This window comes from Molothrus aeneus, chromosome 2, assembly GCF_037042795.1.
Source record: "Molothrus aeneus isolate 106 chromosome 2, BPBGC_Maene_1.0, whole genome shotgun sequence".
NCBI classification, from domain to species: domain Eukaryota; kingdom Metazoa; phylum Chordata; class Aves; order Passeriformes; family Icteridae; genus Molothrus; species Molothrus aeneus.
Window position 1 is genome coordinate 84,941,029 of NC_089647.1, and position 15,872 is coordinate 84,956,900.

The 15,872-nt window shown below is 37.4% G+C and overlaps 1 protein-coding gene across 1 annotated transcript in view; it reads left to right on the forward strand.

The window, feature by feature from the left end:
• GABRB3 (gamma-aminobutyric acid type A receptor subunit beta3) overlaps positions 1-15,872 on the forward strand; it is a 115,637-nt gene that overhangs the window by 72,303 nt on the left and 27,462 nt on the right. Inside the window, exons 4-6 of the mRNA XM_066545197.1 lie at positions 6,403-6,623; positions 12,516-12,598; positions 13,647-13,784. Coding sequence (XP_066401294.1) covers positions 6,403-6,623; positions 12,516-12,598; positions 13,647-13,784 — 442 coding nt within the window. The remainder of the gene's footprint in view (positions 1-6,402; positions 6,624-12,515; positions 12,599-13,646; positions 13,785-15,872) is intronic.

Below are 15,872 nucleotides of genomic sequence, written 5' to 3' on the forward strand. Positions count from 1 at the left end.
TTTTGATTGTAATTTATCACAAATTCTGTGGACAGCTCTTCAGGGAGTGTAAGACCATACTTTTTTTGCTGGCTTTCTGCTCTGGGTCAGAGAGTATTATACCCATCAGGTGTAAAGGTGTGTGTTAGTTTTCCTTTGATCGGTCCTTTGGGAATAGAAATTCCTGATTACTGAGAAGCCTGGGGTTTTGTAATACCTGTGACACTCTAAATCAGAAAAGGTATATTGAAGTATTCTCCCCCCATTCTCATCTGTCAGAGATTAAATAGCCCAGACTGTCTTCCTGTTGTCTTATCTCCCAAAACTTAAATATTTGCAGGAACTTGTTTTTTCTCTATATTCACCTTCCAAAGCTCATCCCAAGCAATTGCTTTCTTGTCAGCTGGTGTCCTCTGATGTTGGGATGAGAGAGCACTCCAAGAGCAGGAAAGCATCCCCATCATTTGGGTGGGTAGAGGAACAGAGAGAAAAGAGCCAGTACCCAGATTTTGAAGAGTGAGCTCCACTGGCCATGGCAGGAAGGTGCTGGGGGCAGTACCCCTCAGGGTGCCTGGTTGCTCCCTTCATTCCTGCTCAGAAGTTTCAATTCCACTGCAGTGACCACCACCTGTGCCCGAGAAGCAGCAGAGGAGCTGCTTTGGCTGGTTGCTATGTCAACTGTGCTCTCTTTGCCTGCAGAAAGCCAAGTGCTGGTTGGTATGGCAACCCTCCTCAGAGCACCCAAGGATGCTCAATGGGGAACAGGCTCTTTGGAGAAGGTAGCAGTGGAGGTGGAAGCTAGGTCCAAAGGGTATGAGGGGCAGGAAAGACCCATGCAATCACACATTTATTTGGAAAAGTGTTTTGTAGAATCAAGTAGGTTCTTGGAGGCTAATAATTCTTGTTTATAACACCATCCTTTTATGTTTCAGTAGAAGAGGAAAACAGTAATGGTAATTTTGTACAAAAGATACCAAGACAAGATTGATGTATGGAGGGTCACACTGAAATCAGCATGATTGAGCTGCTTTAGCATTTGCTTAATGGAAGAGTGTTGTAGCCACATGCTCGAGACAATATGTGCTATGTTTTCAACCTGTCAGTATTGTAGATGTTTTGCATAACGTCAAAGAAAAGCCCGAATCAGGACCTTATATGTGAGATGAACCTTTAGTGTAACAGCAGGTAGGCCAAGGAACATTAGGAGAAGAAGCTTTGGTGGACTAGAGTGGATGAGTGTGTGTGTCTGTGTGCATGCTCAGGTCTCCTTCACTCAGGCTGCCCAGGAACTCCGTCTGTTGCCAAAGGCACACTCATCAGGCAGTTCCCTAAGAGACCTTACAGAAAAACAGACTTTGGTGGCTTTCTCCATTTTCTGGCTATTAAGTAAGAAACTGTATTGTTTAGACATTGGACAACCCAAAATGTCACCAAGTAAAATATAATGTGAAAATACAAGTTTCAGGCATTAGAACAGGCTGCCCAGGGAAGTGGTGGAATCACCATTCCTGGAAGTGTTCAAAAGGCTTGTAAATGTGAAATGTGGGGATAAGGTTTGGTGCTGATCATGGTGGTTAGTGATTGAACTCAATGATCTTAGAGGTCTTTTCCAGCATTAATGATTCTATTGTTCAAAATTCTTTCTTTAATATTTTTTTCTTTAATATGAAAGTTGCTGAAGCCATTAGAAAATTTTGAATTCTGAGAAAAATGTTTATGTGATCATCTCACACAGCTGACTAGCATTGCTGGTAAATTCTGATTTCTTATGGTTAGCCTCTCTGAAAATGTCTTTATTAAACTCATTTTTAGCTATGTGAATTAATGTGTGCATTAATCTATTTGTCAGGTCTCTTCTGCGTATGGTAGGGTAACAGATTTACAGATATGTTGTCAAAGCATAGGTTTCATGAGTTTGGCTTTGCAACTCACTTTGGGCTTATTGGGAAGAATGTAATTCAATCATCAATGGTGCAGAAATAGCTCTTTATACTACAGGAGCCATATCTAATTTTTGAAATCGTGTAGAAGGTGAGGGAAGAGACTTTGAAGTTATTAAGGCATGGATTTTCAATAAATATTTTTATCCAATGAATGAGTACTTACTTTATTAACTCATGAAAATGAAATAATCCAGAAACTGATGGTAATAATCACATTTGTCTTTTGGTCAAGAAAGCAAGGATGTGAATTTACATCTGACTGCAAATTTAAATCAGAAAACTGCATTTTAGGTGGACACAAGGCTATCTTCCCAAGCAGTGAAATAGTTCTTTTTTGCACCATTTTTTCCAATATTTCCAATAATTTGCAATATATTCTTTCCTTTTGCATTAAGAATTTCTTTTGCTTATTTGCCATATTAACAGTATTCCATCTTAAATATTAATTGCATGTTTATCTAGCAATCATTTTGAAGGAACATTTTTACAGCTAATAGAAAACTTGTAACATCAGTGAGTCATGACATAGTAAGACAGCAAACACTGAAAGTCAAATTTAGAGCATTATTGCTGCTATAATTATGTTAATTTTATTTTGATGAGCAAGGTGTATTTTCAAATTTTTCTTTCACTGTTATTGAGTGAAGGAGAGGAAAACTAGAGATAACAAGCTCTGTAATAGAAAACAAGTAATTGTTTCCTTTGCTATTACAGCATATTAGTATTTTTCATTAATTGGTCTTATAGTCAGTGCATTAGGTACTGTACATTATCTGTCTGAAGTGGCTTTTTAGGAGTGGGTTAGTTCTGTTTCCTGCATGGTATGCTCAGTCCAAGAGGGACAAATATAATGTAGAAAATGCTTAAAATGTCTTTGCACATGGTTAGCATATGCAATATTTATTAGTCTATAATTCTTCTTAAGATATATTAAAATCATAAGCAGTACATACAAAGACCACAGATATCATACACTATTTAAGTTGTGATATCAGCCTCTTTATTGTTGTATCTAAATGTCTTATCTTGATAATATCCAAAGTATTACCTACTATTTGAGGTTTTTTAATTGTGCTTTCCACTCCCCTTGACCAGGGAAAACTATATTGAAAGACATTCAACTTTTAATTCAACAACTTTTTTGTGTGCCTTTCCTTACATTAGTGGCATTGTTACAGTGCTAGAAATTCAAGGATGCCCAGCACTGTCTTTTATCCTTGTAGGATGTTTCAAGGTCTTTAAATTCACAAAAGAAAGATTTTGTTGCCTGTGCAGTCGAGCTTTTCCCATTCTGAGGACATTTCACCTGTACTTGAGAAGCGCTGGGTTTGTTGGCTGTCAGAGTTTTGAGTGATGTTGTTACCATGCTTGACCTGAAGTGTGTTATTACTGTGAGGATCTGGAGAGGTAAATGTTGAATGTTGCATTGTATTGTTTGGGGGAATAAAATATGTTTTATGGAGGTCTTTGCTGCTGAGAAAATTGTCCACTGCTCTTTGCAGTAGCTAGAATTTCCTAAAGCTGGCAGCTCTGTGTCATCTTTGATATACAATAGCACCCTAATGCAGTAGCTGTAGTGGTGTGAATCTCATCTGGCTTTAGACATCTACCCTCTTGACCTCCATATCAGAACTAGTCATCAGAAGCTCCCTGGAGAGAGGTGGCCCTTAATAAACTTTGTAGACTACTTACTGAGTGTTAAAAGTTCATTTTCTCATTTACCTGAAATATCTAGTTCATATTTTCCAGTCTACACTCAAACCATTTTTGCATTTTCCTCTGGGGTCTAGACTAGGGAAAAATTTTCTTTATACATACAAAGTCTTGAAAATTAGTTAATCAAAGAATGAGAACTGATCTGTATGGGTTTTAAAAAGTATATTTTCTGCAGGTAGGGAGCGACTTAGTGGAGCCACCCTAAGGAACTGGCCTGTCCTGCTCATTTATCACTCCTTGTACAGCCAAGCAGTTTCAGTGCAGTTCTTATATAAGCTTGTTGCTCCCTTTTTTTTGAGGGAACTGAAAAAAGTGTGATGGTGGCCAAGCATGTTTCATATTAATTCTTTCTGTCACCATCTTCAGAGCAGGTGAGGCTGGCAGAGCCCAAATGTACAAAATGCAAATATAATCATATACGTAATTAGACATAGAGTTTTGAGGGTTTTTTAAAATTTAAAATTAAGATGATATTATAAGTAAACAGGGCTAACAGAGAAAGTACTAGTGAAATTTGTACCTGAGAGAATGTGTTTTGGAAGTCCTTTTTTCATTCAAGACACAGTAAGTTTTGGATGTTTGATGGTTGTTTTGTTTCTGTGTATAATTTGTAAAGTTGTTCCCTCACATAGTAAATGTTACTTGAAAATAAAATGCCAGATAATTAGCTCTTGTATTGTTATGTATGTATTATTTAGCTAATTAATTTCTCCATTCATTAGATGTTAGGATATATTTTATCTTAAACCAAAGGAAAAAGTAAAGCTAGCCTAAAACTTTTTTTTTTAGATATACTGCTTCTCTTATATTTTGGTGCTGGCCAGCTCATTTCTTTCAATGCTATGCAGTACCTCCCCTTTTCTTTATTTAATTTCTTCATATTATTTTGTGCATATACTGTGGAATTACACATAGTGAGCTTTTGGTGTACCGTTCTTGCGTCCAAAACTTTTATAATTTCAAATTTCTGACGTTGCTGTGCAAACCATTATAGAAGCCAGCAAGTTTTGAATGTTAATTGAAAAAAGCTTTAATTAAACAGAGCAAAACAGAGCTGGTAGAGGATATTGTTTCTATAGCATCAGTGTTAGAAGACTGATTGCAGAGAACGTGAGGAGAGAGGTGGCCTTTGTGACATGGCAGTGGGAGAGAGGCAGGTGTGCCCAGTGTCTCATGCACCTCATTCCCTGCTGAGCAGGGACCATCAGTCCCACTGAAGAAAGCTGCTGACAAAAAGGTTAGAGCTCATTCTCTTGAGCAGTCATGTCTGATTAAGGTTTGAGGAACGAGATTCCTTCCAGGCAGTTCCACGTGGGCTCCTTTCTTCCATCACTGGGCCCTTTTGTTTTCAAAGATCTCCTATTAGTTTCTTAAAATAAGAACAGCTTTTCCTTGATATCTATAATGATTTATTTTTCTAAGCAATTAAATTTGATTTCTTTAAACCATAGCAGCTCCCTCATTAAAGAGAATGAATCACTGAATCAAAAATGCAAAGTCTCTGAGTGTGAAAGGCAGGCTCAAGTTTCATATGATTTCAAGGCAAGACCATTGAGCTTGAGGGAAACAGGGCAGGACCAGTGCCTGGAATTGGATTGTGTCCACATGAAACCCATTACAAGAATGGACCATTCCCAACAGCCGTGCTTGGAAAACTTGAGCATCCTTTTCCCAAACAAGCGGCAAGCCTGAGGGGTTTTGCATCACCAGCTTGTAGAACCAGATGCAAATGCAGGTATCCTGTGGCTTGCACACCTGCTGCTAAATATTTAAATGTGTTTGGAGATCACATAAATTTCTTAGTATTTTGTGAAGAATCTCATGAAGTGTTTTATTGTTTAGTGAGCTTCTGTAATTTGAAAATCAGAGTTTTAATAGCCTGTACTTATGGTCTCATTTATTTAATGTGATTTATTTTTTCAGTTTTGCTGGTACATAACTTTAAAATGTTCACAGGAATTTTTTTTTAATGTTTTATAATACCATGAAGCTAATGAATGAGGCCTATCATCTAAGCCTTTCAAAGCATTGCAATATAGCATTATTATGATATGAAGAAGTCAGGTTAGCAAATTCTGAAATGAAATAAAGAATTTTTAAAAGGATGTTTTAATTTTCTGTATCCATGTTTAGGCTTTTAAATTAGTGATCACAGCTTGTAGAAGATACCATAAACCTTAAAACTGACAAAGTTATGAAAACCAAACATTGATATTAGGGGGACTTTAATACAATTTACTGTTATTCAAAGTATCAGTGTAGTCTGTTGATGAGAAAATATTTGTGTTACTGCAAAATGCAGTCTCACACAAACGTACATGTATAATCAACATACCTTCAGCTTATTTTTCAGGCAAAAATTTGCATACTGCTTCAAAATACTTTAAATGTTTTTCCATTTATCTGTCAGTTTTAAAAATGGGGAAGGTAGCAGTATTTACCCATGGTGTCATTTATCATTCCATAAATATGATAATTTTGGGCAGTTGTCAGTAGAACTACATGAAAGAAAAGCAGGAGCAGGACAAATGATACTGATACCTGCTGAATTACTTCATAGGAGTTGAAATTTCCCCTTAGTCTAGAGCAATACTTGAGTGATATAAACTATTTATTAAGTGATACAAATATTTAATTTTTATTAAACATTTAAAAATAATAAATTTAATCAACAGCAGAATAAGCTATCAAGAGGGAAATTATTCTCCTAGTTACACAAAGTATGGTTGACTCTTGTACTTCTCTTTTTTTTTTTCCTCACCAGGATTACACTTTGACTATGTATTTTCAACAGTACTGGAGAGATAAGAGGCTGGCTTATGCTGGCATACCTCTCAACCTCACGCTTGATAACCGAGTGGCAGATCAGCTTTGGGTGCCTGACACTTACTTCTTAAACGACAAGAAATCATTTGTGCACGGCGTTACGGTGAAGAATCGAATGATTCGCCTCCACCCGGACGGAACGGTGCTTTACGGCCTCAGGTCTGTGCTCCCACAACGAAGATTTCATCACTGCTGTTATGTGCTGTTGATGTTTGCTTCCTGGTACAAGGTTATTACAAACATTGGCTAGCTTATTATGTAACCTTCCCTGTAACTCTAAGAGATGCCAGTAGAAAACAAATGACACACTCGATGTTTCTTAATTTTGCCAGAAGCGCCTTCAGTCAGGTTTTATCTGTTTCTGTACAGTCACCATATCTGGAAAGCCCACTGGCTATAGGCAGCAGAAAGGCACATATTAATTGTAAACCTGAAAATCCTGTCCAAAATACAGGCAGTAAGACTGAATGTGGGTGCTTATGTTGTCTCTTGATTTGTTCATAGTCTGTAAAAAAAAAAGCCAGAAGTAGCCCTGGCTGGGGAGAGTCAGCCACAGCTAAGATCATGACCCAGTACTTTCAGTGATTTCTTCAAGCAGGAATCAGCGCTGTAATTGCTACATTTCAAACCAGAGGTACAAAGTAACCTTACATTCTCTTACTTTCTACCTATTTTAGGTTTGACTTGTGTTTTCTTTCTTTTCTGCCGTAACTTTTTTGGTTAGAAATGCTGAAGTATCCTTCCCTTAGCAAACTTAAGTACACCAGCAAAAATCCTTACGGAAAACCCAGTAGTATCAAAATATTGCTTTCTTTGAACAGGTTTTTCATTTGCTCCAGTGGTTTGAACCAGCAAAACAAGTCTTTGCCAGTGAAAGCTCCTTTTCCATAGTTGGAAGTTTCTTGTATATTTAAGCAGAGATAATTACTCAAGATTGGTGCACCTAGGTAGTGAAGGATTAAAAAGTCCCTAATATAGAAATGAAAGAAATCAGAAAAGTGGCACAGATGTGTTATATATCCAGTATCAGTATTTTGCCTGCTTCTCTTTTTTATTGGTTGAACTTTTTACTTGACTTGGGTCTTGGCCCTCACATTTTTAACTCCTATTACATTATTGAGAATTGAATGAATCTTTCTCGACAAAATAGATAGACTTGGCCTAATAAGAAACTTTGAAGAAGTTTAGAATGTTTTCTCTGAAATTAACTAGTTTTAGCAAAAGGAGGCTTTTGTTTTGCAAGGTATTGACCCAGTATGGAACACTACAGGTTTAGGATGCTTTTCTCAAGTGGTTACATGTAAGAAAAAGTTATCTGAGATATACTTGTTTTTCTTCATGTCAAGAAATATCCCCACAGCAATATAATAAAAAAAGTAAAGGAGATTAGAATTCTTGTGAATCTAGTAATATGTGGAAGTCTTTCTGTCACACTCTAAAAACATTTGGACCCATTCAGGTGAGGATTATCTGTCATAGAGTAGTGTATTTGAATAAGTTGGCTTTCTCTTCTGCAAAATACAAGTGTCCACAGCAGATGCATTTCACATAATAGGATTTGCTCAGCAGGGTTTTCACCAGTGGCTCATGTGTAGCATACTTCTTCCCTTTCCTTTTCTCTGAAAGCATGTAATATCCAGGGTGAGATATCCATGATATGAAGCAACTAAGTTACATAGTGAAGAATGACTATCTTAAATTAAATCATGTCAAAATACAGACATTATGATCAAAAGGAAGAAGATATCTGAGCCTTATCTCTGCCAATTTAAAGACTTGTGCTTTGTGTTGTTCACTACCCTACTTCCTCTTTTATGGCTTCCGAGCATCCCAATGGCATTGAGCTCAAGCTGCAGTCCAGGAGCAATGTGAGTTGAGGCCAGAACTTGGAGTTTTATGTTCCACAAAGCACAGGGTCACTCAGAATAATAGGTGAAATTTTGGAGGGTTGCAACCAATTACAGGACATCCACAGAACAAAGCAGTTCCTCAACACAAATACAATTGAAAGTGATCCCAAGGCCACACTGGATGTATGTTCTCTTCAGAACAATGTAGGATTTATCACACTTTTGAAGGACTTGACCTTCAGTAGTCCAAGGTTCCTCTCTGCTTTAGAGAAAGCACTTAGCTACTGCAGCAGAAAACTGTGATAGTGGGGGAATGGAACAATAGCTTTTTGAAGTTCAGCCCATTTCTGGGGAATTTTTTCTTTGGCCAACACACTGATTTTTTTTTATCTTCTCCAGAACAATCTACAAGAAAAATGATAAAACAGTTTTTGTTTTTTTTTTCATAAGACTATGGAGGAAGTAACTATTTTATAGTCTGGGGATCAAAAATAGAGTTTGACTGCTTGTGTGTTTCTCATGCATAAGCCTCTTGGTTTTAGGCAGTACAATGTTAAACATTAAAAGTAACTGGAGCTGAGGAATATATGTATTTTATCCAAAAGGACTCACATAATTATTACCCATATTTGAAACGTGATAGATGTTTGCAGGTGAAGAGGTTAGTTGTGATCAGTCAGACAAGGCAACCATGCTTACTTCTATGCTTTTTGGATTAATATATTTCTGTGTCAAGAAAGTAAACAGGACTGTGACCTAGTCACATATGAAGTATCTAGATTGCCTAGACTGATTCATACTGTAAAAGTTTTGGGGACATAAAATATCCTTCTCTCAGTTATGTACACAGCACCTCACAGCCCATCACAATGGGGTTCCTATACAACATAGCAATATAATCTGAGCCCAGAAAAGGATAAGAGAATCCATATCCAGAGGAAAGAAAACCAGAGTATGAAATTATAAAAAATTAAAAACATTTCCTTTGTGTGTTGCTTTGACCCAATTTGTATGTGCGTCTGCGTCTGTGTCCCGCTTCATCTTTGTCTGGCCCGTAGTCATTCCTCTGTCACTGCCATGATGATGAGTTCTTGAAACCTCGCTGTCTTGTGTCAGGCACCATCCTATCCCATAAAAAAGTAAACCTGCTCTTCCCTGGGAGCATGCACAAGCCTGAGCCATTCATATTTGCTTTTGGTGTGCATTTGTGCAAGTTAAATTTGATTGCTTGAATGTTCATTCAGGAGGGACCTCTGAGTACTAAACTTACTTTGAAAAAATGAGGTAAATTTGTTTCTGTCTATTTCTGGCTGTATCTCCTTTTCTAGTTCATTTTTCTGTAGTGTAAAAAATTTTCTTGAGCAAGAATGTGTAGTTTCTGGTACTGGAACTTGTGATGCAAACCCCTAGAGTATGTGAACAGACCAAAATAAAAATACATTCCTTAAAAGTCATAACACAATTATTAAGTTGAATATAAATCTGCCAGCTGTATAATTTTTTACAATATTGTAAAATTAGTAATTTGTGTTCTGTAAGGCTAGCATTTATAGCTAGTTATACAACATGATAGTTAAAAGTCTGCTAGCACATTCCCTTTTGTATCAACTTAGCTCATGTGGATTCTGCTGCAGGATCCCACATGGGACCCAGGTTAGTGTAGGCGAATCTTCTAAAGCACGGGAGAGAACCTGCATATCAACAATTTCAAGCGTGCCTACTTGTTTTACTTTGAACACAGTTATTATTTGACTCAGGAGCAAGATCCTTTCATTGCACAATCAGTATGGCTTTGTTAAGGGCATCATGGCTTGCTTATCAATAATCACAGATTTAAGAATAAGTTTTCTCCTCTAAGACTGTATGTTAATCCTTGTTTTATATGCTTAGCTAGAGCTGCTCTTAGTAATCATATTGAGGAGGTATTCAAAGAATCATAGAAAGCTTTGGGTTGGGAAGGACCTTTAAATCATCCTGCCATGGGCAGGGACATCTTTGATTAGATCAGGTTGCTCAAAGCCCTGTGCAGGCTTCAACATTTACAGGGATGGAGAATCCAGAACTTCTCTGGGCAACTTGTTCCAATGCCTCACCACCCTCAAAGTCAAAATTTCATCCTAAAATCTGATCTAAATCTACCACCTTTCAGTTTAAAGCCATTCCTCTTTGTCCTACCACTACACATCCTTCTAAAAAGTCCTACTCCAGCTCTCTTGTAGTCTATCTTTTGGTACTGGAAAGCTGCTATAAGATCCCCCTGGAACCTTCTCTTCTCCAGGGTAAACAACCCAGATTAATCATCTCCATAGTTAATAGCTCTGTGTCTTAACCACCCTGCCTGAGGTTCCAGAAGGGCATTTGCAGATGCTGGTTGCAGAGAAGACATTTCCCTAAACTGTAGAGCAACTGAGGAACTGCTGTTTGTACACAGCTCCAGCCCCCTGGAATTTGTATTACCAGAGGAGCCAGAGCAATTCCCAGTTGCAGCTTGGAGGAAGGCTGACCTAAGTATCTTCCTGTGATACAATTCTTAGGACCTGAAATCCTGTGGGACTAGCATAAGACTATTCAGAGGACAGTCAGAAGAGCCAGTGGTGACAAAGACCTGATCATGTTGTAGGTAAGGCTAGAAAGTACAAAGATCAGGTGTGTGCCTTTCACACTGGCTACTGGTAGGAACACAAGTGAAAATATGTGCTGAGTAACAGATCCTTGAGCTTTTCCCTCTCCTTCCTCTTTCATTGCCTTTGTGCTCATACAATTGTCTCTCACTGTGCAAAGAAATTACAATATTTTCTGGCAAAAGAGCCTTCTCAGTCAGTGAAGAGTGGCTTCTGTTGTGCTATGAGATAGCAATAATGGTGTCAATACCTTTCTTCAGATATGATGTAGTTATTCATCTAAAATGGTCCTATATACTAAGGATAAGCAGTCTTTCCTTCCTTTTCTTTGAGATTGGATACAACATTCATAATAAAAACATAAGGGTTTTTTTTTTACTGTGAAAGATGTGAAGAAAGGCACCTAAATACTTTTTTCTCTTGAAACATTGTCCTGGAATATTAAAGTAGTTTACCAGATTAGAAGACTGTAATTTGAGAAGGTTAATGGGTAGAAGAAAGAACTTCAGAGAAAACACATGAAAAAAACATTAACATTGAGGGTTCTAGCTTTTAGAGGTACATTTAAGGAATTTTTCCATCTTGTATTTATTAGCATAAATTATCACTAGAATATTATTTGTTTAGGAACAAACTGTGCAACGTCCATGTCTTATTTATATCAAAAAAAGGATCAGTAAGGAATGGAGCTAGTCAGATTCAGAAGATAATTTATATGAAGCCATTATAAAAACAATGATGCATAATAATGTACATACCCTTGGTGAAGGCTGTGATTCAGAAAAACATCAGAATATGCTGCAGATTAATTATGAGCATATGGTTTTATGTGTCTAAAGTTAGAACAAATATATAAATCCATAATTACAAAATGAAGTGACAGTGCTGTGTGAAACTGTTAAGACAGTTGTTCTGGTTGCACATGTTTGTTGTTGACTCTCCTGATCTACAAGATGTTGATGAATAATGCTGATTCATCAGTAGTGAAATGTTTTGCAAAACTGTCCTTAGGGTGCTAAATGGTTAAATAGACAGAGAAGTGAAAGTGTTTTGTTATTTGAGGAGAAAACCTAAAATTCAATATGGAGCTTCACAACAAAATCCTCTTTCAATTTGAAAACCAAGGAAGTAAGATTTAAAACAAAGCATTTTGCTGGACTTAAAACTTTTTTCAACATTTCAGTGGTTTTTTTCTAGACCTGCCACAAAATCAAGAAATCAGTTATTCATGCAGCTGCAATCATTTTGACATTTGTAGCAGACTATTTTCACTTCATGGTTTCTGTTATAAAGTTGTATCTTTTAATCTCAGCAAATGTTCATGTAATATTTGCACATGAGGATAGGTCCATTGAAACCCAAGGGGGCTGGTTGCATAGGGGTAATTCACAGCCAGTTGTTCCACTGAAAGTCAGTGTCATTGCTGCTCTATTAGGCTGCTGCTCAATGTAAAAATATGGACCAGATTCTCAGTTATTGTAAGCTATTCTTCAGAGGGTCTTCACTTTGGAAGATAACCCCATCACCCAAAACCTGGATTACTGGCTCTATGGTAAAACTGTTTGATGCTTTTTTTTCAGAATCACAACCACTGCAGCATGTATGATGGACTTGAGAAGATACCCATTAGATGAACAAAACTGTACTCTGGAAATAGAAAGCTGTACGTACTTCAGAAAATGCATGTGAAATCTAATTTGGATAGAGTTGGGTTTTTTGGTTGTTTTATAGAACTGTTTAATATTTACTCATGTGTCTATAAACACTATTTGAATCATGTAATTATCACCATTTGGATTTTTTTGTTTGTCTGTTTATTTGAATTATTAAAAGATATGAGGAGTCATCCATTCCTAGATAGATGAATACATCCTAGAAAAATGAGGTGAGGACAGAATGAAGTCATATAGTATTCCTGCCTGACTTGGCAGAGGTAGTGACTGGATGCTTATCTTCAACACGAGAGATGAATATTTGTATTTTTAGCAGATTTATTTTCAAGAAAGCAAATACTGTGATACACTTTCCTTTCAGTATGCTTTATTATGTATGGATCATCTAGGTGCAGGACCTACCATGGGCTTTCAGACTGACCTCATTTATGATTTGAAACTGTGTTACAAAAAGAGCAGTATTCTCCTTTTCTCCTAGTCATGTCCTTGGATTGCAATATTTGCACTTCAGAAGTACCTGGTCCATTTCTGCTACTGGCTGGAAAATGTGGCCCATATACAGAAAACACTAGTATATATTCCATATTCAGCTGTAGTCCTCCACTAGTGGAAGCTAGCGGAAATGATGCAACTCACAGTTTACTGTGAGTGGAAAAGGTCTGCCCCAGTTATGTTTCTCTGTGTTCATTGAACAATCAACCTTCTTCTGGTGATTATCAGTGTAAATATACATTTAGTTTCAGTGCTAAATGCATTTGATATGCTAAATCTTGGATAGTGTTTTCTTCTCACTGTGACCATTGGTGAATAATACATGAGTGATAAAAAAAAAGTAAAATAAAAAGAAAGCTGAGTATTTTGCCTAAAATTCCCAGGCAGACTGTAATGGTGTAGCAATTTAGGAGACCTTCCCACAGGCAAAATACCATACAGCTCTCCAGCTGTGCCAATTCTTTTTCTTGTCACAAATGACAAGCTGCATGTTTGAAGCTATGTTTGAGTCTGCTGTTATTTCTGACCCTCTTGCTTTGCCTGCAGATGGCTACACAACTGATGACATAGAGTTCTACTGGAGAGGTGGAGACAATGCAGTCACTGGAGTGGAGAGGATTGAACTTCCTCAGTTCTCTATTGTGGAATACAGACTGGTGTCAAAGAATGTTGTCTTTGCCACAGGCAAGTATTGCCATTTGCCCATTTAGTGTTTCATTTTCTTGTGCATGAAATTACTGTTTTGTTAATAATAATTAACTATTATTACCAGTCACAATATGTGGCCTGTGTTGCATGTTTGGATAAAGAAATTACTTGACAACACCTGGAGGTAGGAGCCCATGAAAATTCCAGACTAGCATTCAGTACTGGACTCAGCTCTGGGGCCTCCAACACAAGAGGGACACGGACCTGTTAGAACAAGTCCCAGGGAGGGCCACAAAGATGATCAGGGGCTGTAGCCCCTCTCCAATGAAAACAGGCTGAGAGAGTTGGGGATGAGCCTGGAGACGAGAACCTTCTAGCAGCCTTCCAGCATTTAATAGGGCCAACAAGAGAGGTAGGGAGGGACTTTTTACAAAAACATGTAGTGATAGCACAAGGGCAAATGGCTTCATACTGAAAGAGGGTATATTTAGAATAAATATAGGAAGAAATTCTTTACTGTAACAGTGGTGAGGCAGTAGGTTGCCCAGAGAAGTTGTAGATGCTTCATCCCTGGAAGTATTGAAGGCCAGGTTGGATGGAGCTTTGAGTAGCCTGGTCTAGTCAAAAGTGTCCCAGCCTATGGCACTGGGGTTGTAACTATATAGTCTTTAAGATCCCTTCCAATCCAAACCATTTTCAGATTCTTTGCCTCCTTGTTTATTTTTATTTTTTGTGTATGTGCGTGATACTTAACTAGACACCTAAGTACCTATGATCTAAATAAGTGTTAAGTCATTCACCTCTGAATCATGAGTTTAAATGTAACCTACAGGTTAACTGATCGTACATAAATGCGCTTTGGCATGCTAGGTCAAAAAGGTACCAATTTTATAAACACCTAGCTGCAACTTTTCAGTGCATGTTTGTTTTGTTGTTATATAGTGAATATAATGTCTTTTGTCTCTTGATTTGCACTGATATACAATGCTTTATATATAGCCATCCAGAGCATTTGTAAAGTGTTAAAGTGTTAAAATTCACTCCCTGCTTGTTTCCTTGAAGATAGAATAAAATAGTAGCAACTGACAGTACTGGATGTCTTTAGATTACAAAGTGCAAGGTTGGCTTACATATTTGGTGTTAGACACCAAAATAGGAATATGTGTGACAAAACCAAAGCAACACAGAAAGCCATCATCACATGTGGGGCCATTACTTTGTTCATTATTGAGGCCTTCAGATTTTCAGTGCTGTTCAGACCACAGGAGTGTGCTGTTCCATCTGTCTCAGCACACCAGAACAAATGAAGCACAGCTGAATCATGTTTGTAAGCATCACTTCACCCACTCTTTGGACGCAGCATCTGTTTCAAAGTACACAGAAACACAAGTTGTATTTCAGAACAAAATGTAAATATTGCTGGGATTGAAATTAGTATGAGGGGGTTTGCCAGCTGCTGCTGTTCTCGTTTACCATTGTGAATGGAAAATTTTTTGATATAGAGAATCAGTTGCTCTAATCCTACATCCTTCTGTCCTGCAGCTAGTGTCACCTTTGGCAGCCAGGGCTTGCCTGCCTCTCCACAGGACTGGATATGCTTTTGTAGGAAGGCTGGTTTAGACAAGAATGAGAATACAGAGAACTTATTTGTGGAGTGATTTTTATGACAGTCCAAGGCAACCTTTTAGTTCAGTATGAAATATTTCACTAAATGCATGACTTAGTAATGTAGAGATGGGAGATTTGTAAAAAATCAGGAAAACAAGAAATCCAAAGAGATATGTGACAAATGCAAGAGAGACTAAAAAAACTAGGAGTACATATTTCTGTGACTGACCAAATGTTCAGAATATTAATGGTTCTTTCTTAAAAGTACTAGTGAAAGGAATAAAAAAGTCTCATGCTTCAGGGTTTAAGACAGCTTAGCATTAGGGACTCACAGAGAACAGCATGTTTCTTGTGCTGTTTTCTGAACATTTAATTTTTTTCACTGATAAAGACACAATACTGAATTTACTATTGCTTTGATACAGGACATTATAAAAATGCTTGATTAATTATGACATTTTATGACAAGTATTTCCATGCAGGGAAACATCACATTTGTTTCTCAAAACCACGTTT